The 23,623-nt window shown below is 43.7% G+C and overlaps 1 protein-coding gene and 1 long non-coding RNA gene across 7 annotated transcripts in view; one reads left to right on the top strand and one right to left on the bottom strand.

Annotated features, from left to right (window-relative positions):
- The window catches only part of LOC148775224 (uncharacterized), a 34,054-nt gene extending 25,967 nt beyond the window's left edge, over positions 1–8,087 (bottom strand). Inside the window, exon 1 of the long non-coding RNA XR_016039340.1 lies at positions 8,044–8,087. This is a non-coding gene — a long non-coding RNA (uncharacterized LOC148775224). The remainder of the gene's footprint in view (positions 1–8,043) is intronic.
- NCALD (neurocalcin delta) overlaps positions 1–23,623 on the top strand; it is a 481,050-nt gene that overhangs the window by 440,764 nt on the left and 16,663 nt on the right. For 5 of the 6 annotated variants that reach the window (XM_055432074.2, XM_055432079.2, XM_088844702.1 and 2 more), the window contains one exon: positions 20,140–20,536. In XM_055432074.2, coding sequence (XP_055288049.1) covers positions 20,159–20,536 — 378 coding nt within the window. In that variant the 5' untranslated portion in view covers positions 20,140–20,158. Of the gene's footprint in view, positions 1–12,206; positions 12,300–20,139; positions 20,537–23,623 lie in introns of all 6 variants that reach the window. The other variant, XM_055432078.2, reaches the window with a different exon arrangement.

The following is a 23,623-nucleotide window of genomic DNA, read 5'->3' as shown; positions in this document are numbered from 1 at the left end:
TCAGTGACTTGTCTAAACAGGGCTTCTTGCCGGATCCTGCTGGAACAACTTCAGTTGGATATCGTAGGGTTGGCAGCTTTGGATGCTATATTGTATTGACTTCATTGCGATTGAATCATATCTGTTACTCAGCACATATTCATTGCTTCAGATGAATCTCTTATCCCATTAACACCCACAGGAATAACGGGAGCTATTCTACAACCAGGTTGAAATTCCAGGACGGGGTCAGGGCATCTCCAATTTGGCATGCTCACGCTACCTAAGAGCAGTCAGCAAGATTGCACAGATTTGACCTCTAAGTCCATGTCCATTCCTTACCATGACACAATCTCGTTGTTGCAAAGTGATATCACAGTGTTAACCTCAATGTCATTATTTCTGAATTTCATCTTGTCATGGGAGACCTGAAGTTTCTCTGGATTTCTGGCTCAATGATTCCCTCTCTGAGCCTCAACTTTCTTATCTATAAAGTGGGGATAACAATAGTTTGCAGAGTTATTTAAGTAAGCTAATGGATGTGAAAGTCATTTGTAAAACTGTCAAGTATTACACAAGTGAGGGTTATTCCTCATCACTAGCTGCCATTCTTTAAATGTGACACAGCGCTGCATAATGATAAAATCCCCTGAGAGTTTGGGGATTCTAACTAAGCTCCACCACTTCTGCCTGAACTGGGAGAACTTATTTTCCTTAAACCTCAATCCACTCATCTGTGAAATGGGTGAGTTGCTTTCCTCTTGTAAGATTGCTGTGCATGTGTGTATGCTAAGTCACTTCATTCATGTCCGACTCTGAAACCCCATGGACTGTAGCCTGCCAGGCTCCTCTGTCCATGGGACTCTCCAGGCAGGAGATGGGTTGCCATGCCCTCCTCCAGAGGATCTTCCCAACCTAGGGATCAAACCCTCATCTCTTAGGTCTCCTGCATTGGCAGGCAGAGTCATTATCATGAATGCCACCTAGAAAGCCCCAAAAGAGTGCCATCAAGATTAAATGAGGTAATATGCTTTTACACATTGTGGACATCTAACCTAATGATATGGAGAGATCATTGGCCTGGGGACACTAAGAGGTCCTTGATGAGTTGGAGACTGATTACACAAGTGATTGTGATAATGCCAAAGCACAGGGAAAGAACAGATTTATGGGAACAGGATCGTCTCACTAACTACACATGATATCACTTTGTAATTAGGTCTTTCCCCACAAAAGAATTGTTTTGACTGAGTCCTAGCTATAACAGATTCTAATTAACTCTAGCCACTGCACAGTGCATAGAAAGACTGCTGTGCTATGTTCCCTGGTTTCCATAGATCTGATTTTGTATATTGAAAGAAAACTTGACTCATATGAGTCAGGTTGTGAGATGAAAAGAAAATATTCTGTTGACTGATTGTCTTTCTCTAAATTGTGGTGACCAAATTTCAAAGCCCATTTCTATCCAATTTGCTAGCTCATGATGAATAAGTATGAGTCTGGGTGTATACACATTTTGAACAATAAGGGACAACAGCCTGACATGGGGAAGTGTATCTCATCAGAAGAAAAACAACCAAGTTCTGAGTCAGTGAGGCATTCATAATGGAGTCATGAGATGTTCTCTTTCCTACAATTAGTAAATTTTACTTTGCTCATCTAAGTCAGGACTTCTCAGCCCAGGTTGGGGCCCATGGGTGAGCTGTGGGTGGTGTGGTATTGATCCCTCAGTCCTCCGGATGGCACAAGCATCCATGCAGCACCCTCATCTACCATCCCCAGGGTGCTGCATAAATCGTGTCCTCTCCCAGGGTGCTGAGACACAGGTCCAGGAGACACCACTGTGTCCTACCTCCACAACAGGAACACGTGGTGAGCAGAGCTTCTCATAGGTGCTTCTTCACTGAGCGTGACCCTAACAATGAAGATACATGGTAGATAAACTAGTAGTCAAACAGGATCCCTGCTCAGCCTGAAACTTTGACCCTAAGATTTTTTAAACCTTCATAGAGAAAAGCTTTTATTTTTCAAGTGAGAGTCACTCAGTCATGTCTGATTCTTTGCAACCCCATGGACTCTACAGTCCATGGAATTCTCCAGGCCAGAATACTGGAGTGGGTAGCCTTTCCCTTCTCCAGGGGATCTTCCCAACCCAGGGATCAAACCCAGGTCTACCGCATTGCAGGCAGATTTTTTTTTTTTAAAGTTACTTAAAAATCTGCAAATACAACCTGTCTTTCTAGAGGTGGAGCTCCCCTATTACTTTGGGCTTGTTTCTTTGACTATGAAAAACACCCAAGTGAAGTCTGAATCATGCAAATGTAAAGCCATGATTCCCTTTGGAATTGCAATTGTTTAAAATGCTCTAGTTTCAAAAAGCTAACTTTTTTTTTTTTTGCTTTGGGGAGAAGTGGGGGTAAGGGATAGTTTGCTGGTGAAGCAGAGCTAGGATTCCAACTGAGGTCTATCCAAAAGATGAGGCTCACACTGCCTCCAGCAGGTGAACAGTGGTGGGAAGAGGTGAGCATGGCAGAAAGAAGGTTGGGTGGAGGAGTGGGAGTCGGGAGAATGATCGTGAGGAACCTTAATGCCAGGGAAGGTAGGAGTTGAGGAAAAGAGAAAGGGGAGATGAAAACAAAGTGGTGATTCATAGACTGAGCCTTGACAGGTCTCTGATCTTCCCACCAACAAACCGTATTCTCCTTGCAAGGCATGTGGGTCCCTCTTCCAAGTCAATGCCACGAGCTCTCTACATTTCAGTGTCTTTCTACCTTCTTTCAGGAGTTAAGTGAGGACTCACACCCTTCTGTGATTTCCCACCCAGCATCTCGGTCCGAAGGATCCTTTCCCGCTGACTGTTGTTATTCCAAGTGTTCACCCTATTTGCATTCCCACCCAAGAAGAGAGGAACAGATTTCACATGAAATTTGGTCTTGAGATACTATGTCCAGAGCTTTACCTTTTAGCTTCATCCTCAGGGCACATTTATAATTTGATTCTGATATGATGTCTTTGTAAATCTAAGAAGAAATTAGTTTATTGTCATCCTATTTCTTCTGGTGTCTATGACTAATGAAAAGAGCCTCAGAATTTTCAGTGTCCCTTTATAGCACAGAGCTTTTGGAGAGAGTCAGAAGAATGAGGTTCAAGAGAAAACCATCATTTTCTCTTTGTCTCACCTGTATCTACTTCCCATGTGACCATAAAAATCACCTTTACGTCTTTTAACAGGTAGGGTTATAGGCAAAGTTGAGTCTTTCTAAACACATCTTAACCCCCACACAGTGAAAAGAACACCTATCCTCATTGTTTACATGTGACGTGTTATTACCTTGCTTGGATAATGCTCCTTGAGTATAGAGACCGTATCTTTTATGTGGAATAATAGTCTATCTGGTTTGCCAGCTGATTAGTCTCTGCCATTTCATCCCATATTATTCTTTGAATCCACTGTCATATCTTGCACGGTCCTAGGCACAGGACTTCACTTCTGGTGAAGTAATTCACAAGGACATAGGACCTCCTTGAATGAAGACATGACTCCAAGCGTTTCTAGATACCCAACTCACAGTTTTATTCTAGGAATAGTGCTTGTTCTAAGTTTTCAATTGCATTATTTGATCTACTGGGGATAAATTGAAACATTGAAAAATATAACTTTTAAGACATATTTTAAAATTCTTATAATTTAAATGAAAGAAATGATTTAAACTACATGCCCATCACTGTTGAAATTAAGATGCTTGTCTTTATTTTTGGCTTTTATTTAAAAACGGATCCAGCTCAGTTTTGATTACTGAAGCGTGTTAATTCCGGTGCTTTGACTTCACTTCTATGTTCTTTTATTATCACTTCCTGTATGAATACAATCAAATTCTAATTTTGCATAATTTTCTTATAATAGGAAATGTTGCTCTTAACTAAGCAATTGGCTCAGAGGATTGGAATAATGTTCTCTATCATTTTATACATTGCTGCACATCATAATTTGTTAATGAAGGGAAAGAGGAGTATTGGCAACTTTATCTTCATCATTATTCAAATAGAATAGTTACATATAGTACAACCCTCTTCCGTTATTGCCCTCTCCTTCAGTGAAATTATTTCGGTAAATTCCAGATTTTCATTAATTTTTTTTTTTACTATAATCATTTTTGTTCCAACCCCATCCACAAAGCCCAAATTTTATGTAGGAGTAAGCATATCTGAATCTCTGGATCTGTCATCAATGAGAAAAATTTAGGTTGTCAGATCCAGCCATTTGTTATATACTGATACTTCTGAATCCATGCTGTTTGGATTCAGAAACATGTTTGTTATGAAACAGGGTCACCTGTTTCATAAATAGAAAGTGTCCTGCTAGTGGCCCATGATGAATGCATAGCCCGAAAGTCTCCTCTCTTTAGCTCATCTCTGCAGCTTCACACTGAGACTGCATTTGCTGTCGCCATAATTACTAAGCTATGTGTACCAATAAGCCCATTGATGCTGCAAGAATAAGTAAGAAAGGCCAGAAGTCACATTATTCAGGAAAAGACAGAAGGTAATTTTCTTTAGAGCGTCTTCTGATGAAGTCAGGACACTCTGTGGTTTGGCGGCCCCGGTACCGTGAAGTGGGCTTCTGTGCGTGTACAAGGCGTGAGGTGCAGGATGCCACCTCTGCTGTCCTTGCCACATTAATCACCTTGGGGTCAACCTGATACTGCTTCCTTTGACCCTCTCGCAGGAAGTGACCCGCCAGAAATATGCTGCCAGCTTTTTGAACAACTTTAGGGTATTTTGGGAACGTTTTTTACACTGATTCTACACTGGTCGTTAAGTGTTTGCTGTAATATAAGAGAATACAGAGAGAATAAGGTGGTTCAATAGAAGTCAGCCACTCTGATCAGAATTTAGACATACAGAAGGGCTGTCCCTGGTAGTCAGGTAACTGAGACTTCACGCTCCCAATACATCGGGCCCATGTTCAATCTCTGGTCGGGGAACTAGATCCCCCATAATGCAGCTAAGAGCCTGTGCAGCCAAATAAATTTAAAAAAAATTTTAAAAAGAAATAGGGAAAAGATTAGGAGGGTCCCCACTGGCCAGGGGGTAGGGTGTGCAGGACGAGTTAGAAAACCCACCCGGGCACATACAGTCTAAACGAGAAGGTGTGTGTGCTTGGTCATTCAGTCGTGTCTGACTGCCTGTGGCCCATGGACTGTAGCCCACCAGGCTCCCCTGTCCATGGGATTTCCCAGGGAAGAATACTGGATTGGGTTGCCATTTCCTACACCAGGGGATCTTCCCAACCCAGGGATCTTATGTTGTAGCTTATGTCTCCTGCATTTGCAGGTGGGTTCTTTACCACTAGCGCCATCTGGGAAGCCCAGACAAGGAGGGGGCTCACCTGGGCAGACACAGAACCCCTCTCCGAGCGGCTGTGGATCCTTTGTTTGCATTTATTGCATTGCTATCACTTTGTGGATATATTTTCACCTTCCTTCTTTTCAGATTACGCTTCCATTTTCATTGTCTCTGAGCAAGGAAAGGAAATAGTAACTGGAGTGTAAATAGCTAGATGGGAAGGCTTTTCTTAAGCACACAAACATGCATACAGCCTGCCACCCCTGGCAGCATCCTCCCTAAGGCTCTACTGTGTCTTCCACCATGAGGTGCTGCGCTGAGTGTACAGAGAACAAAGCCCTGGGTCCTGCTTCCACCTTTGAAACTTATCACTCATGGAACCTTGGGGAAATGCTTACATCGTCACCCTCAATTTCTTTATTGTAAGTAAGTGATCTTGCCTCTTCCTTTCTCAACAGTATTTCAGGGATGTGCTGAAACATTATACTGAAAGCCCCATAAATATGCAAGGGGTAGGGGGACTGTGCTCTATTTAGTTTGTGGCATTGGGCTGCTGGTGTAGTTCTACATACACCTGGAGTTCTGTAAACATTAGTGGCATTCTTTAAAGTTACACAAGCAATGCAGTACCCTCTAGGATCGACAGAAAATAAGCTCAACAGAACAGAGCCATTGTTTCTTAAGCACCTACCACATGCCAACATCATTCTCAGAGCTGTAAAGAGAGGCCCTGACAAAACTCCATAGATATGCCTCACACGCACTTAGAAGAGAAAGGGCGGCTGAGTGCAGGAAGCATTACAGTAATCTCCACCTGACACCAAGCAGGGTGTCAACAAGTAGAGAAGGAGAGAGTCATAGTTATAATAGTGGCCACTTGGAAATACTTCAGTGTTTACAAAGGGTTTTGACTTTTATTTTCTTGGAAACTTCATTCCCTGGACCACTGTGAGCACTGGAATGAAAATAAAAGTATGTGTCGAGTTGAGGGTTAGAATGATGAATTCTGTGGTTCTGATGAGGTTGGGGTGCAGCCTTAAGGCCCCTGAGAACCAAGCAATGGACTTTCACCTCTAATCTGTCATCAATATGGAACATGGAAGATTTTTGAGAAATGACATATCAGATGCAGAGTCTTAAGACTGGAGAACAGTTAATATTTCTGAATTCAGATGAGAGATAAGATCTGCATTAAGAAATGGTGGCAGTAATTGGAAATAAGTTGAGAGACAAGGATTTTCCTATGGCCATTTTTTTTCTGCCCTAATGATAAATGGCCTTTGACTGTGTGGATCACAATAAACTGTGGAACATTCTGAAAGAGATGGGAATCCCAGACCACCTGACCTGCCTCTTGAGAAACCTGTATGCAGGTCAGGAAGCAACAGTTAGAACTGGACATGGAACAACAGACTGGTTCCAAATAGGAAAAGGTGTACGTCAAGGTTGTATATTGTCACCTTGCTTATTTAACTTATATGCAGAGTACATCATGAGGAACGCTGGGCTGGAAGAAGCACAAGCTGGAATCAAGATTGCTGGGAGAAATATCAATAACCTCAGATATGCAGATGACACTACCCTTATGGCAGAAAGTGAAGAGGATCTCAAAAGCCTCTTGATGAAAGTGAAAGAGGAGAGTGAAAAGGTTGGCTTGAAGCTCAACATTCAGAAAACAAAGATCATGGCATCTGGTCCCATCGCTTCATGGGAAATAGATGGAAAAACAGTGGAAACAGTGTCAGACTTTATTTTTTTGGGCTCCGAAATCACTGCAGATGCTGATTGCAGCCATGAAATTAAAAGACGCTTACTCCTTGGAAGGAAAGTTATGACCAACCTTGATAGTATATTAAAAAGCAGAGACATTACTTTGCCAACCAAGGTCTATCTAGTCAAGGCAATGGTTTTTCCCGTGGTCATGTATGGATGTGAGAGTTGGACTGTGAAGAAAGCTGATCGCCGAAGAATCGATGCTTTTGAACTGTGGTGTTGGAGAAGACTCTTGAGAGTCCCTTATACTGCAAGGAGATCCAACCAGTCCATTCTAAGGGAGATCGATCCTGGGTATTCATTGGAAGGACTGATGCTAAAGCTGAAACTGCAATACTTTGGCCACCTCATGCGAAGAGTTGACTCACTGGAAAAGACTCTGATGCTGGGAAAGGTTGGGGGCGGGAGGAGAAGGGGACGACGGAGAATGAGATGGCTGGATGGCATCACCGACTCTGTGGACATGAGTTTGAGTGTACTCCGGGAGTTGGTGATGGACAGGGAGGCCTGGCGTGCTGTAATTCATGGGGTCGCGGAGAGTCGGACACGACTGAGCGACTGAACTGAACTGAACTGAACTGAATGATAAATGGGTTTTTTTTAAAAAAAAAAAAAACAATTTCTTTTTCACCTCTGATCTTAGCAAAGATGGTTTAAAAAAAAGTAATAAAGCAACAAAGAATCATTCTTCCCCCAGGTGAAGAAGAATTGATTCAATCAGTCATTGATATCCTTTTTTTTCAGTGGTATCCAGTTCTGAAAATTGCATTCTTATCCAGCCGGACCCTGAGAGCAGGTTACAAGTCCCTCTTGCACAAGCCGGACCATCCCACTGCAGGAAGGCTGATCTCCCCATTACCATGGGGCTCCTCCAAAGAGGATTCTGCCCCAGTCGTACGTCCCAGCCTCAGGAAGGAAACCAGAGAAGAAAAGTATCCTACTCACCATCAGCTGCTTCTGCAGTCGGACTTCTTTGCTTAATTTCTGGTTAGAATAATGACTGCTATGCAGAGAAAACATTCAGCCAGGGGTCTGGCAGGAGTCCTCTCTGGGTGCAGACCCCAAATGTCTTTCCTGTCTGTCAAGTGATCCAAGGGGAAAGTCAGGCAGGAAGCTAGCAGTGTTTCTCTCTCTTTCATTCTCTCACGCCACATTCTTGCTTTTGTTCTAATTCTTCACGAAGCTAAAGCAAGGGGGACAATGTCCCCGGCTCTGGACGGCTCCTCTTTGTAAACAGCCCACCAAACTGAATCCTTATCTCGCTCAGATTAATAGTCGATGTTTTCTGAGCACCTGCTAGATGCCAGACACAACGCTGAGTTTTCCCTCACTCATCAGGATTTCTCTTTCTCATTTCGTATTTTCACCAAACAGCCACATGAAGAGGTATCACTATGTTTATTTTACTGTAGAAGAATGAGACCTTAGGGAGGTCAGATGACTTTTCCAAAGTCACATAACACTGGACTACAATAAGGACTTCAGTTCACTTCCTCTGCTACAAGTCCAATTCTCTTCCCATACGTCTTGCTGGGGACGCAAAAGTTGCAAGAAATTAAGAAAAGGTACTTCACAGTCTCTCCTTGTCGGTCAGTTATTGGACTTGTTACTGGTACATAAGTTTGCTGGACAAACATTAATATTTCAGCCACATTGGCCAGGATGCAGACGGATTGATCAGTACCTTCCAACAAAGCATTCAAATACCAAGTGACCCAGCCAGAGATGTGGAAGGGATGGAAGTGGGGAGGGTGGTTCCTACACTACTCCCCTGGGGCCACCAGCCTGAATTTGTCACTATGGTTAGCTTCTCAAAGCCCCTCTTAGCCCCTTGGAGTAAAACCAAGATATAATATCCCTCTCATCAAGTCCAGAGAAAAATTGTAAAGATGAAGTATTAATGAAAATGCAACTGGAATCCCAGACTCCCTCGCTTCCTTTCCCTATCTTATGTAGGATGCTATTTTTGTAGGAATATTCATTTCAAGCCAGGAAACAGTAGATGTTAAACACATGTTTGCTGAATAAATAAAAAAGAATTATGAACTATTCTTAGGCTCTGTGGAGGCGCTTGCATCAATTAGCTAAATGCACTTGTGGCCCCTGGAGAATGTCTACAAATGGAGACTGGAGCTCCTTGTGTGCCTCTGGCTGCGGGTTATATGAGGAGGCCTGGATCCCTGTAGTTGATCTGTTTGGCCTCCGGAGTCCTTGCTGGCTCAGTCTTCTGTTTTATGGTCTTATCAAAACTCAAAGTAGTCGTTCTTGTCTTTTAAATAAGAGACTATTGGACTTCCCTGGCGGTCCAGTGGTTAAGACTCCTCACTGCCACTGCAGGAGGCACAGGTTCGATCTTGGTTGGGGAATGAAGATCCCGCCTGCCATGCTGCATGGCCAATAGCTAAACAGATAAATATATAAATAAGAGAATATTTAGTACATCTAGCTAAGCAGAAATTTATCACTGTAGGAATTCCATGGAAGTCAGCCACGGTAGGGTCTTAGCCTGTGCAGCCCCGGAGAATGCATGGGGGCCCTCAGAGCTTCCCCCTCTTTTCCTTCCTGCAGCTGGCACTGAGCTGGCATCTGGCACAAGGTGGCCATACAGGCAGCTCTAATGCAGTGGTCTGCTGGCCAGGTGTGCTGATGGCAAGGGGACCCATGCGCTTCATCTGAAGCCCTTGACTTTAGGCACTCCGACAATGTCTTTCGTTGGATCAGCTTTGTAGTTTCTGCATGTGGTTTAGTATGGCCCCTGTCTGTTTACTCAAGGCCACTTACCTAAGGGCACTTGAAGCTTGCAATGTAAGTTCACCTCCAATTGCTGGCTATCTGAGAGGGATGTCAGGTGAGTCAGCCATTAGCTGGACTTGAAGTAAGGAGGAAGGAGTGGGCATGAAAAGTCAGGAGGTGAGTATTGAACAAGGGAGGATTTAGAGTGCTGTGTCCATAAAATAGTCTTTAGGCTAAAAGGGGGGCATCTATATGGTGACAGTGGTACACTCTTTAAAGACCAGGGTGAACTTGGCCTTGGCCTCCTAGGTATGAGAATAACTAGTGTCAAACTTGCATGTGCATGCCTGTAACACAGGCTGAGGGGCTGGGTGAAATTCCAAGTCCAATTCCAAATCCGATTAAATTCTAATCCTAGCTGGTGTATGCTGCTGCTAAGTCGCTTCAGTCATGTCCAACTCTGTGCGACCCCATGGACTGCAGCCTACCAGGCTCCTCCGTCCATGGGATTCTCCAGGTGAGAATACTGGAGTGAGTTGCCATTGCCTTCTCCAGCTGGTGTATAAACCCTTACGAAATGCATGGTTGGCATGTAAAGTCTTGTTTAATGAATCTGTAAGGGAGAGTCTGGAGATCATGGTACTTGTCAATGACATCAAGAACCTGTTTGTAATAAATACTGCCCAAGGAATCCAAGAACCATGACCAAGGTAAATGCCAAGGGAATCAAAGAGAAGCGGGATCAACCGGAATGGCCATCAAGGGGGCTTTGTTAAGTAAATGTCCTGCAATGAACTGTGAGCCTCATGTTACTAAGTGTCCTATCAGCTATCCAGTTCAATGCTTGGCCCTAGGTCAGTGTTCAATACCATCTGTTGAATCAATTAATCAAAATTCAGCAGTTTAAAAAGATGAGATACATCCACATGGAAGAATATCCACCATATATTTTTAAATGAAAACAATCCCATTTATGGTTAGCGTGTACAGAGTTCATATTGTTTAGTCTCCCAGTTGTGTCCAACTCTTTTGTGACCCCCATGGACTGTAGCCCACCAGACTCCTCAGTCCATAGGATTTTCCAGGCAAGAATACTGGAGTGGGTTGCCATTTCCTTCTTCAGGGGATCTTCCTGACCCAGGGATCGAACCTGCATTTCTTGCATTGCCTGCAAATTCTTTACCACTGAGCCCCCAGGGAAGCCCCACGGAGTTCATATATATGCATGTAAGTGTATAATGTTATATATATATTTATAAAACTGTTAGTAGTGGTTATTTCTTATGGAGTACTATTGGATCAGAGTGAGGGTGTTCACATTCTAGTTTTGATAGCCCTTTATTACTTACATTTTTTGCAATAGTAATGTAGTACTTTAGCAGTCAGCAGAACAAAAAATATTTCCATTTTGGGAGACGAGGGAAAGGGTTGTTGTTGGATAATGTTCTACTCAGAGTCTATCAGAAATATATGTTTTATTGGTAGTAATGTGGGTTGTACTTTATTTTTTATGGAAAATAAAACTTGGAAAAAAAGCCCAAGGCCAGGCCCTGTCTAGTCTGAAATTCAGACTCTGTAGAACCAGGGCCCAGATATTTCAGAGTCCGTGACCACTGCTCACCTTGGGAAGACTGGAGGGGTTCTGTGGGCTTTATCTCAGAGCCTGTAGAAGGCGGAAGGCAGACTAAATTTGTTTCTATAGAGCCTCCCACTCACAGTCTCTTTTGAACCAGTTAAGTTCTCATCTCACGCCCGTCACCTCTCTGCAGGGGTAGCGAGTGCAGGTGTGTGGCCAGGTGTTACAAGTATGACCAGGCAATCAGGAGATGTGGGTCCAAACACCCCATTCTCATCGGGAAAAAGGCTTCCCTGCAGGCAGTGGCTTTGTGACAGATTTCAGGCTGTTCCAGCAAAGCCATTTTGTGATCCAGATGAGGGTACAGGAAGTACGTCTTACTTCCTCATATGAGCCCATCTCACCAAAGAATGGCAGGCAGAGCATTCTCTGCTCAAGGCAACTAAGCTATCGAGAGTGTTGTTTTTTTTATTTTTAAGTTGCTAAGTCATATCCGACTCTCTGCGACCCCATGGACTGTAGCCCGGTAGGCTCCTCTGTCCATAGGATTTTCCAGGCAAGAGTACTGGAGTGGGTGTTACATAACTTCAATTCTCCCTCTGTAATATTTTAACTTTTTTTTCTCTTTCTGCCCCACTGCGTTTCATTTCCTAATTTTCTCACTATATATAAATATGTCAGTTTATATATACGGTCTCCTTTCAAACTCCCACTGAGAGGCAAGTTCCACTGAAGAGAAATTTCTGAAGCAGTGTGCTCTTCGGGTTTTTATTTAGTCATTTTTTTTTTTTTTTCCCAGTGAGAAGTAAGGACAACTGACCTTGAAATGAATTTGCTGGAGTTTAGCCGCCTGTAAAATTCAGATGGCCAGAACAATGATGTCTCGGTCATGGTAAATGAATGCTTCCTCCCATTAACCTATAACTTTTATCATTTCCTTCCTTACATTTTAGGAGCCTTTTTTTAGTTATGTTTTCATAATTTAGACATTCCATTGGTTAGAAATTCAAAGCAACTCTTAGAGGACAAGGTTGCATGTTCCAAAGAGGCAAACATTTTAATTAACCTGGCCTCTTTCGGAAACCACTGTGAGCTCCATGTTCCTTGCTGCAGCTAAATGTGTCTTTAGTTGCTAATTTCTTGTAAATTCTGTTTTAGAAGAACTCAGTGCAGTTTGCATTGCAACTTCCTTTGAGGTTAACCAGACTGTCCAGGGTAAGTTATGGACTTTTTCCCTGGAAAATCTAACTCTGGGCGTTGAGAATTAACTCACCGAGTTTTGGAACCTTAGGAGGAATGGCAGAAATGAAATGCTGCAGCTCTTCCCACTCCCCAGATACAAAATATATAGACGGGAGCATGTGTACGTTGAAGGTTGATCCTCCTCGCCATTTCCTTTCCTGGCGGCATCATTTTTAGGGGTTATTCCTTTTTTAGTTCTTTGTAGATGGAAAGTTAACTTCATAGTTTAGATTCCTGTGCGTGGTTCTTTGGTGGTGGTTTGGTGTCTTGTATATTTTTCCTTTGTCATCTGTGGTCAATATTAACCCCAGATTTATATTTTGGACACTGGATGACTGGATGTGTCCCAAAATAAGTTGGGAAATTTCACATTGCCCATCTCAGGTTATACTACTGAATAACAGAATGCTGGTGTCTAATAGAACACATGTGTGTTTCATTTAATTAAATGCAGTTGAGATTCAACAAAAATGAATATATATTATATATGTATCTTATAGTAGATAGGTACATAGAATGATCTTACAGGGTATATGAACTTGAAAGGGCTGAGGACCCAATTGCTACATAAAAGTGTTTTTCAAGGGACTTCCCTGGTGGTCCAGTGATTAAGCCTCTGGTCTTCCAGTGTAGGAGGGCTCAGATTCAATCCCTGGTTGGTGAACTGAGATCCCAGGTGAGATAGGGGGGATGAAATGAAGATGGCCGTGATATGAAGTCAAGAAAGTATAAAAAGTAAAAAATCATATATATATATATATATATATATATATATATAACCTTATACATGCATATATATGTATTCAAGGCTCTGAAACAAACGTCCTTAAGAGGTAAAAGCTGGAACATGCAGGAGGGCAGAGTACCTGGGCAAGAGGGACTGAAAGGAAGTCGGGGGTGGCCAGGGTAGCTCAGAGCGTTTGAGCCACAGGAGGAAGTCTGGGTGGGTGTTCTCCGTGTGTTAGGAAGGCCACGTAAAGCTTTAAGCAGAGGAGGGACCTGGTCTGTTTTACGGGGATCTGAGAGGAGAGCCAGGAAGGGGGCTAAGAGTGAAGAGTGAGCATCCAGCGAGGAGGGTGTTATAGATGTTCGGGAAGGAGGTGGCAGGGCTCAGCCTGAGGCGTGACAGTGGGGATGTGCAAGTGGATGGATCTGGGACGAATGTCAGAGACAGAGGCAGGTCTGGACAGCTCCTGCTTCTGGAACAAAAGTGAAAGGAATCGTGGGCGAGTCCTCGGGGTTGGGAGTGAACAAGTCTGCAGAAGATGACAGCCTTTAGGGAGGACAGGCTGGGGTGGGGGAGACAGCACAGGGCCCAGAGAGGAAACCAGGAGCCCAGCCCACCTGTGCTGCTGCCTTGAGCACGTCACGTGCCCCCTTGAGCTGGCATGAAGGGCGAAACGGCGGAGAGTGTGGCCTCAGCCTACCCCCTCTCTGCCCGTGCTTCTCCTTCTCCCTTGCTGCTTCCTTCTCCTCTCTCTACTGGCAAAGACTCTAAGTGGCAGGGTGACCAAGGGCTCGGTCCTTACCCCCTTTTCTTTTCCATCCTCACTCACTTCCAGTCTCTGGCTGTAAATACGGTCTATATGCGGATGACTCCCAAATTTAAATCGCCTCCTGGACCACTTTCTCTAACTGTAGACACACCCAACTACCTGCTCATCATCTCCAGTCAGCATATAATCAGCATCTTAGAATTAACATACGCACACAACGAAGTCCCCTACCTCACCCCAAAGCCCTGCTTCTCCTGCATTTTTCTTATTTCAGTAAATGCCAGCTTCCCCCTTACCAGCGGTGCCGAATGCCACCAATTCTCACCTCCTCTGCTGCTCCCCTGGCTTCACCCGCCATCATCTCTTGCCTGGGTCATTGCAGTGGTCTTCCCACTGCTGCCCTTTTCCTTCTTTAGCTTTCTGTCCACACAACAGCAAGATCCTGTTAGAATATAAATCTCTCCTGTCACTTCTCTGCTAAGAATCCTGCAGCGGCTGCATCTCACTCAGAGTGCAAGCCAGAGCGCTCACGGTTCCCTCCTGGTCGCACATCGTTTGGTCCTTGTTGCCCTTCTGATCGCATATCCTTTGTTTCTTCCCACCCTTGTTCCAGCCCCGTCCTTGAGTGTGCTAACCACGCTCCCGCGGAGACCTTCTCATCGGCTGTTTTCTCTGCCTGGAACAGTCTTCTCCCAGTCATCTCCATGGCTACCTCCCTACCTCCCTGGTCTTTTTCACACATCGCTTTCTTAATGGGGCTTTTTATTTAAAATGTTAACACCTGCCCACCCACTCCTGGCATTCCCCACCCACTCTGCTGTTCTCCATGGCACAGCTCCATCTCATATTTCACTTACTTACTCTGTATCTCTTCCCAAGAGGCTGTAAACTCCACGAGGACTGGAGTTTTGCCTGTCTGTTCCCGGCTGAATCCTCAGTGCCCTGAGCCATGCCTCCCTCTTGATAGACACTTTGCCCATATTTGTGGAATGGGTGCTTTATCTCTTTCCTCTTGGGCTTCCCTGGTGGCCTGTGTGCTAAACTGCTTCAGTCGTGTCCGACTCTTTGCAACCCCATGGACTGTAGCCTGACAGGATTCTCTGTTCATGGGCTTCTCCAGGCAAGAATACTGGAGTGTGTTGCCATACACACTTGGGAAGATGCCAAGGGATCTTCCCAACCCAGGGATCGAACTCACGTCTCTTATGTCTCCTGCATTGCCGTGCAGGTTCTCTCAGACCATAGAGAATCTGCCGGCAATGCAGAAGACCCCGGTTCAATCTCTGGGTCAGGAAGATCTCCTGGAGAATGGAATAGCTCCCTATTCCAGTATTCTTGCCTGGAAAATCCCAGGGACAGAGGAGCCTGGCAGACGATACAGTCCATGGGGTCGCAAAGAGACGGACACGACTGAGCAACTAACACTTTCTTCCCTCTTAACTACTGCTTTCTGGCATTTACTAAAGCTTTTGTCTTAATTTCTATATTTGTCTCTGAAGCTAGTCAGACACAATTAAAAAACAAAAATGACAGTTGACAGTCACATGCAAATTGAGCTTCCTGTCTGGCTCCCTCACTCACAAGCTGTGGGACTCAGGACAAGTCACTTTGCCTCTCTGAGTTTTCTTTCTTCCTTTTCTTCTTTCTTGTAAAATAGTGAAATCTGCCCTGCCTATCCCTCAGAGTTGCTGTGAAGCTCAGTAGAATAATGTATGAGGCGCCATCAAGGATAGGATACAGCATGTGTGTAGCTGAGTTCCTTTGCTGTCCACCTGAAACTATCACAGCATTGTTAATCAGCTATACTATAATACAAAATGCAAAGTTTAATAATAAAATAGAATAAAAATGCTGTCCTCTTAACAGAGAAAAAAACCAATTCTAGTTTCACATCACTTTACCTTTAATATTAAAAAAAAAAAAAAAAGGTGTAAGATGTAGTTTTCACTGACCAGAGCATCTGTCCCTGACTCAAAGCCAGAGGTTTACATATGTGTTCTGTTCTGTTCAGTTGCTCAGTCGTGTCCGACTCTTTGCTACCCCGTGGACTGTAGCCTACCAGGCTTCTCCATCCATGGGATTCTCCAGGCAAGAATACTGGAGTGGGTTACCATTTATGACTGTCGTTTAATTCTCACATGAATCAGTGAGATGTGAACTCAGACAACTGAGCTCATTTCACAGATGAGAAAACCGAAGTGCAGTAAGAATTGAAGTGAATTACCAAAGAGCTGGTCAACAATAGAGCCAGTCTTTGAACCCGAGCATTTTATTCCAAGCCCTGTTCTACTGGCTCAAAATAAACATTTTAACGACTGAATGGAGCAATTAAAAGGATTTGACCTGAGGTGCAACTTCTGTCTCCGGATGATTTGTTTTCTTTAGACTGCTAATTAATGTAGCATTTCCCTTAAGGTCCTCTCCCCGAATGAATCTTCAACTCCAACAAAATTCCTGTCTTCCAAAAGAAAAAGGTATTGTCAGTCATTTTCTATCTTTCCCTCTCTCCCTCAAAGGAAGAAACGGTATCTTATGTCCCCGAAGAGTTTTGTTGTACAGCCTAACCACGTCCAGATGGTTCTCTCAAGTTCGGACATCATACTTAGTAAAGTGTTTGTAGTTATCTACTGAAACAAATTCTGGCCTAAATTGCAAACACCCGCTTCCCAGATAACTTATTCCATGCTCTTCTGCCTTGTTTGTGTTATGGCCTTTCTGTGCTAATGAATTTGTAAATGCGGTTTAATTACTGTTTACGGGAAAAATAGCTGCACACAGATCAGTCTCAGTGGGAGCCTTAGCCAAAATATTGAAGCAATTTGTTTCTAGTGCAAAAACAGCTAATAAATGAGACACACTTTTTAAACATTGGGAAAGGAACTCAAGTTCGGTTTTGAAGAAACAGTGCTTTCTACATCCTGGGAAATAAATCATTCTTTAAGAGCAGATTTTAATATCAAAGTGGCATTTCTTCCCAAGGCCTTGCACTCAGTGAACTGCACAGAACCAAAGGGTTCTCACAGTGATTTGATTGAACGCCACACCAAAGGGCTCCTCTCTAAAGCACTCCCCAAAAGGGAAACTCAACATTACTTGTAAATTCCATAAAATGTTTCGGAGCTCTGTAAATCCATGTATTACGTATTACCTTGTGTTTCTGAATTCTTGCCTCTGGCAAATTGCCAACTTAGCAACTAAATGGAGTTTTAAAATTCTAATACAAAGCAGTCTCTACTACCTCACTTTTTTTCTCAAGGAAAAAGAAAAAGACACAAGAGGGAAGTGAAAGTTATTGAAAGGTTCAGTTTATAAATTCTGTTTGTGTTGTGCTTGGAGCCGTGGTTTAACTTTGCTCTTACATAAAATAGTATTGGTCTGATTCTCCGTAGAGCATCACCTCTGAAAGTGAGCTCCATTCCGGCAGCTGTTGGTCGTGCTGATGGGAAGAGACTTGTTCCACCCTTCCTGGGGCGCCTACCTCAGAGACAGAGTGGGGCTGATTCTGCTCTGTGCAGAACTCAGAGAGCAAAATCAATCAGCTTGGCAAGTCACCAGGATTGCTTGTCATTTCCTGAACTGTGCATATAATGAAAGAAGTTTGAGCAGTGTAAGATTCAAACCCTGCCTTCAAGGAATTTATTTATAGTGGTGGCAACAGATTGGTACACAGGCAATTCAGTTTTAACAGATCCCAAGGGTGGGGGGAGGGGGAGTTCAGTGAAGGTGGTCAAGTAGAAGCTTCAGATAAGTTCTGGGCATGCATCATACAGCATGGTAACTATAGTTAACAATTTGTTGTTTTCAGTCACTAAGTTGTGTCCAACTCTTTGCAACCCCATGGACTGCAGCACACCAGGCCTCCCTGTCCTTCACTATCTCCTGGAGTTTGCTCAGACTCATGTCCATTGAGTCGTGATGCTATCCAACCATCTCATCCTCTATCGTCCCCTTCTCCTCCTGCCTTCAATCTTTCCCAGCATCAGGGTCTTTTCCAGTGAGTTGGTTCTTCGCATCAGGTGGCCAAAGTATTGGAGCTTCAGCTTCAGCACCAGCATCGTTAACAGTACTGTATTGTATATTTGAAAGATGCTAAGAGAGTAGATCTTAGAAGTTCTCAACAGAAGAAAAATTTCTGCAACCATGTGACGGTATGAATGTTAACCAGACTTACTGTGGTGAGCATTTCCCAGTATAAACGTATACTGGGTCTTATGTCGTAAACCTTAACTTATGCAATGCTCTATGTCAATTATATCTCAGTAAAACTAGTGGCAAAGTGGAAGAAAAGAGATCCCAAGACCGAGTCTTAACTACCAAATAGCTTTAGTGTCTCAACGTTCTGAAAGCCAGGGCCTCATCTTTGGGGCAAAAAGACTCCTTTTCCAAAAAGATTATTCCATATTTCCATGTTGTAATTATTTATCTGAGTCATTTCTTCATTCACCTAAGTTATATGTGGTGGGCCCTAGGGAGACAGAGTAACCTCAACAAGACTGCATCTCAAGGGGCTCACCCTGCATTGGGAGGGAGGCAGACATAAACTAGCATCACAAAGTGAAAATCTCAAAGAAATTGGGAATCGTTATTAAAATGGGGGTTAAAATCCTTTATATATTCTGTAAGTTTCCAATATAAGGAAAATGTAAAATACAAGTGTAGAGCCCCTTTATTAGAAGGGACTTATCTTTACCATGCTTGTGTCTTAAGACTTTGGACATGGGAACTAAGCTCACCTCCTCCAAGAAGGCTTCCCTGATAGCACCCAGGTCCCCTTTTGGCTTGGGTGTCCTGTCCATGTGCTTTCACTGCACCATGTCCATTCCCCTGATACCGCCTTTTGAATGTGTATTTTGTTGTCCTCTCACTGCCACCCCCTCAATATATAGGCAACTGGGTGTCCCTTAAGGAGGAGGGGTCGTATCTTACTTTCTCATCCAGAGTGCCAGAAACATGCCTGACATATGGTCCGTGATTAATGTTCACTGGCTCTGTGAATGGGAAGATGGTAATTACAGGTTTTTTTCTATTTTAATAAAAGTTGCCTTTATTCCCCACATTATATTAAGTTTTAAAATAAGTAACAAAGGGTATATTTATTTTCTTGTTTCTTGAAATGTAAACATATTAAAACATATATTTATAGCATTTTAGATAAGGGTGCACATGAAACATCTAGAAGGACACACACCAAATTGTTGGCAGTGCTTAAGCGTTAAGATCTGAAATAATGCTGACTTTCCTATATGTACTGCTGTGTTGTTTGCTATCTTACTATGGGTGTGCTATTACCGTGATAAGAAAATATGAAGTTTTTTGTATCTTGAAAAGGAAAATTTGGCCAGTTTCATAAGCCACAATCATAGGACATAACTTTATGAAACATCATGTTTACCATCTAAACACAATGTTGACAGTGATTTGACTTTTTGGCTTTAAATAACTGACCAAGCTTGGTAGCACTGAATGGAATTAGATGAGTTTCTACTTCCCATACTCATGTCTGTCTTTATAATATTCAGAAGATACCCAAGCACTTTATTTGCAAATATCCTAAAGCATGTGACATCATCTCTTTCACTCTCTCTTTTTGATCCTTTCCTTTAATTTTCCCTTCTAATACTTGGATTGGGTGTTAGAACCCCGGACTTTCTAAAGCCAGGCTCAACCTCTTGCAAATAGATAAGGCAGCACTAAGTAATCATTTCTGTGTGTGTGTATGTGTGTGTCTTTCTTTTTCATTACAAACCTCCTGCCTTTCTTTTGGCTCTGTGTCAAAGAAGTATCAGTTTTCACTGATATTTCTGCTCTGCATCTTCTGCCGGCCCCTCTTTCTACATTTTGCTGGGCTGACCACAACATTGGAAAGCCCTAGACAATGTTATTGAAGTTACACTTTCTTTTCTTTTTCCCAAAGGAATAATCACAGATGATAAAATGTGCCTCTGAAGAACAGGTTTAGGAAACTCTCTATATTGTGTTCTTTTCTGTCTGCAGCTGAATTCTTGCTGTCAAGATGGGAAAACAGAACAGCAAGCTGCGCCCGGAGGTCATGCAAGACTTGCTGGAAAGCACGGACTTCACGGAGCACGAGATCCAGGAATGGTACAAGGGCTTCTTGAGAGACTGCCCCAGCGGACACTTGTCAATGGAGGAGTTTAAGAAAATTTACGGGAACTTTTTCCCTTACGGGGATGCTTCCAAGTTTGCAGAGCATGTCTTCCGCACCTTCGATGCCAATGGAGATGGAACAATAGACTTTAGAGAATTCATCATAGCCCTGAGCGTAACGTCAAGGGGAAAGCTGGAGCAGAAGCTGAAATGGGCCTTCAGCATGTATGACCTAGACGGAAATGGCTACATCAGCAAGGCAGAGATGCTCGAGATTGTGCAGGTATGTGGCCCCTGCCCTTTACAAAGGGGAGCGTGCGAGTCACAGGAGGTACTGGAAGACCCACAGTACAGTTTAGTGGAGAGACTGCAAGCTGGAGGCCTGCCTAGGCATTACTTTCGGCTAGCCAGGGTCTTTGAAAATGTGGAACCCATGTGTGAAACAGGGAGATTACACATAGCAATGCAGACTGGTTAGCATCTCTTGGGAACTCAGGAGCTCTGCCAACACTAGACCCACATTCTTGCCTGGAATAGCTCACCAGGGGCTTTGCGGTGACTCTCCCCTACTGAGGGACACGCAGTCCTCAGGTGGTCATGTTCACTGGGGCCACTCCATCCACTCATTGCAATGAACTGCTTGGACCCGGAGCCTAGAGTAACGTTTATGACCAAACTCTGACCTGGGTTCAAATCCTACCTCTTTCAGTCACTATGTCTATGACTTTAACCAAGTTAGTTCACCTAAGTAAGCCTCAGTGTCCTTATCTGTAAAATGGAACCACAAAAGTACCCACTGCTGTGGGATTATTTTTAGATCGATTCTCCTTGTTCAGTGCTTAGCACAGTGCCAGTTTTAACTCATTATTATCATCAGCATTAATTTCCAACTTCATTAGACTTTTTTTTTCTTAGTCACAAGGCATAGCTTGGGGGATCTTAGTCCCCTGACCAGGGAAAGAACCCAAACCCCTGCAGTGAAAGTGCCAAGTCCTAACCTCTGGACTATCAGGGAATTCCCTAGACTCTGGAATAAAAGTAGAAATCTCTAGTCTAGTTTCTGTCTCATTAGAGATATGAACAGTACAGAATCAAGGCCTCTGTCACTTTAATAGGAAGTACTCCATTTTTTTCCCCCAAACCACTCACCCAGGGTGAATTTCCTACAAGAACAGGAAAAGGGGCCCTAGTGTTGGCCACATTTTCCTGTGGGCTCCCAGCAAGCTTTGCAGAGGAGGAAAGGCTGAAGGAGATACAGTCATGGCAACAACAGCTTCATCAGCAGAGGGTGGGGCCCAGAGACCAATCTCAGGAGGCACAGCGTGGGGAGGGTCAGAGGGCCTCGGCTGCAGTCAAACCACCCGCGTGGGTGAGCAGCCTCAGGGAGGACGCACCGTCCTGGCAGGTGCGTGGGACACAAGAAGGAAGTATCTGGCAGCAAATAGCAGGTACAAGAAAGTGGTCATATGGCTTCCTGGAGGGCTCATCTCGGAGGCTTCATCCCAGTGCAGGCTGGGTTCAGAGGTAGAGCTATGGCCCCCGGGAGACCTAGTGGGGTGCTGGAATGGTGGCAGAGGGTGTAATACAAAAAGACAGGAGACAGAAAGAACTCAGCTACTGGTGAGGACAGGATGAGGGTGGTGGTGCGTGACACCTGCTTTTAAGGATCCATGGAAAACCCGGTTACAGGAACTGTGGATGGAGCCTGGGTGAGAGCAATACGTCTCACCTGCTGTTGAGCCTGTGGCTGAGACCCGGGGTCTGCTCCCGGGCGTGGGACTGAGACCCCCGGGCAGTCAGAGTGACAGCTGCGCACGTCGCAGGAAACCAGACGAGCTCTCCCAGATCCTCCAGTCCCTTCTGCTTTCTGCTTGGGTCACCAGTGGCTTTCTCTCACCCCCAAACAGTAACTATCTGCATAAGTTGTGTTGAATGAATCCCCCAGAGACAAGAATCTTAAAAACAGAGGACTTCTCCCTTCCCCCAAGGATAAATATATGAAAAATATAACGTCTACTATAAAAATATAGGGCTTCCCTGGTGGCTCAGATGGTAAAGAGTCTGCCTGCAATGCAGGAGACCAAGGTTCAATCCCTGGGTTGGGAATATCCCCTGGAGAAGGGAATGGCTACCCACTCCAGTATTCTTGCCTGGAGAATTCCATGGACAGAGGAGCCAGCCTGGCTATATACAGTCCATGGAGTCACCAAGAGTCGGACATGATTGAGCAACCAACACACACGCACATAAAAATATAGGGAGTATAGAAGAAAAGAAAAAGAAAAATTCTCCATAATCCCAATTCACCTACAAAGGGAATCATTGCTAATAATTTTCTAATATATCTTCCTGGTCCTATTTCCATGTATTTAAAAACATCTAATTGATTTCATAAGGAATGTGAAATTCTGTACTTGCCATTTTTCACTTAACATAATTAAAACATAAGCATTTCTCATACTACTGAAACTTTCAATACAAACATTTTAATGGCTGCGTAACAGTCATACAACATACCATAATGTACCTAATTTTCCCTTATAGAGTATTTAAGTTGTATCCAGTCTTTGTTATACATAACACTATAGCTTTAAAAATGAAATAACAAATACGTGATTCTTATGCATGAAGCTTTTTCTATATTTAGGATTATTTCCTAAGAATGGATTCCCAGAAGTGCAATTACTGGGCCAAAGGGAATAAGCATTTCTTTCTAAGACTCTTGAGACACCCTGCCAAATTGTTTTTCCAAATGTACCTCTGAAGTGAGTGAAGGGTGCCCCCTATCTTTGCACCTCTCCAATTGTTCTGAACCTTTGCTACTTAAACAAAACTTCAAATTCAAAACGTGATTTTTAATTTTAATTTGGGCTTCCCAGGTGACTCAGTGTTAAAGAAGCTGTGTGCCAATGCAGGAGAAGCAGGTTCAATCTCTGGGTCTAGAAGATCCCCTGGTGAAGGAAATGGCTATCCACTGCAGTATTCTTGCCTGGAAAATCCCATGAACAGAGGAGCCTGGTGGACTGCTGTCCATGGAGTCACAAAGAGTCAGACACGATTGATTGAGCATGCAGTTTTAATTAGCTTTCTTTTGTCTCTCCTTTTTACCTGGGAGTGCGGTGCTCTGCCCTCATTCCCTGCCTCGCCGGTAGTGAATGGGATGGGTACCTTCTTTTTGCTTCCTGATTGAGATCTAAGAAAAAAAAATTTTTTTTCCCATCAACCATCATGTTTTTGCCTGTTTAACACTTTTTGCACAGTTCTCCTGGCTGCAATGGTGTGGTGGCCAGTACTGAAGATGAAGATTCCCAGGCAGGGAGGACGGTCCCCATTACGTGGATTTATAGAAAGCAAGAATTATTCACAAACT

Source organism: Moschus berezovskii, chromosome 16, assembly GCF_049115385.1.
Source record: "Moschus berezovskii isolate FMDL1 chromosome 16, NW_MosBer_1.0, whole genome shotgun sequence".
In the NCBI taxonomy this organism is placed as follows: Eukaryota; Metazoa; Chordata; class Mammalia; order Artiodactyla; family Moschidae; genus Moschus; species Moschus berezovskii.
This window is presented reverse-complemented; position numbering and strand designations above follow the sequence as displayed.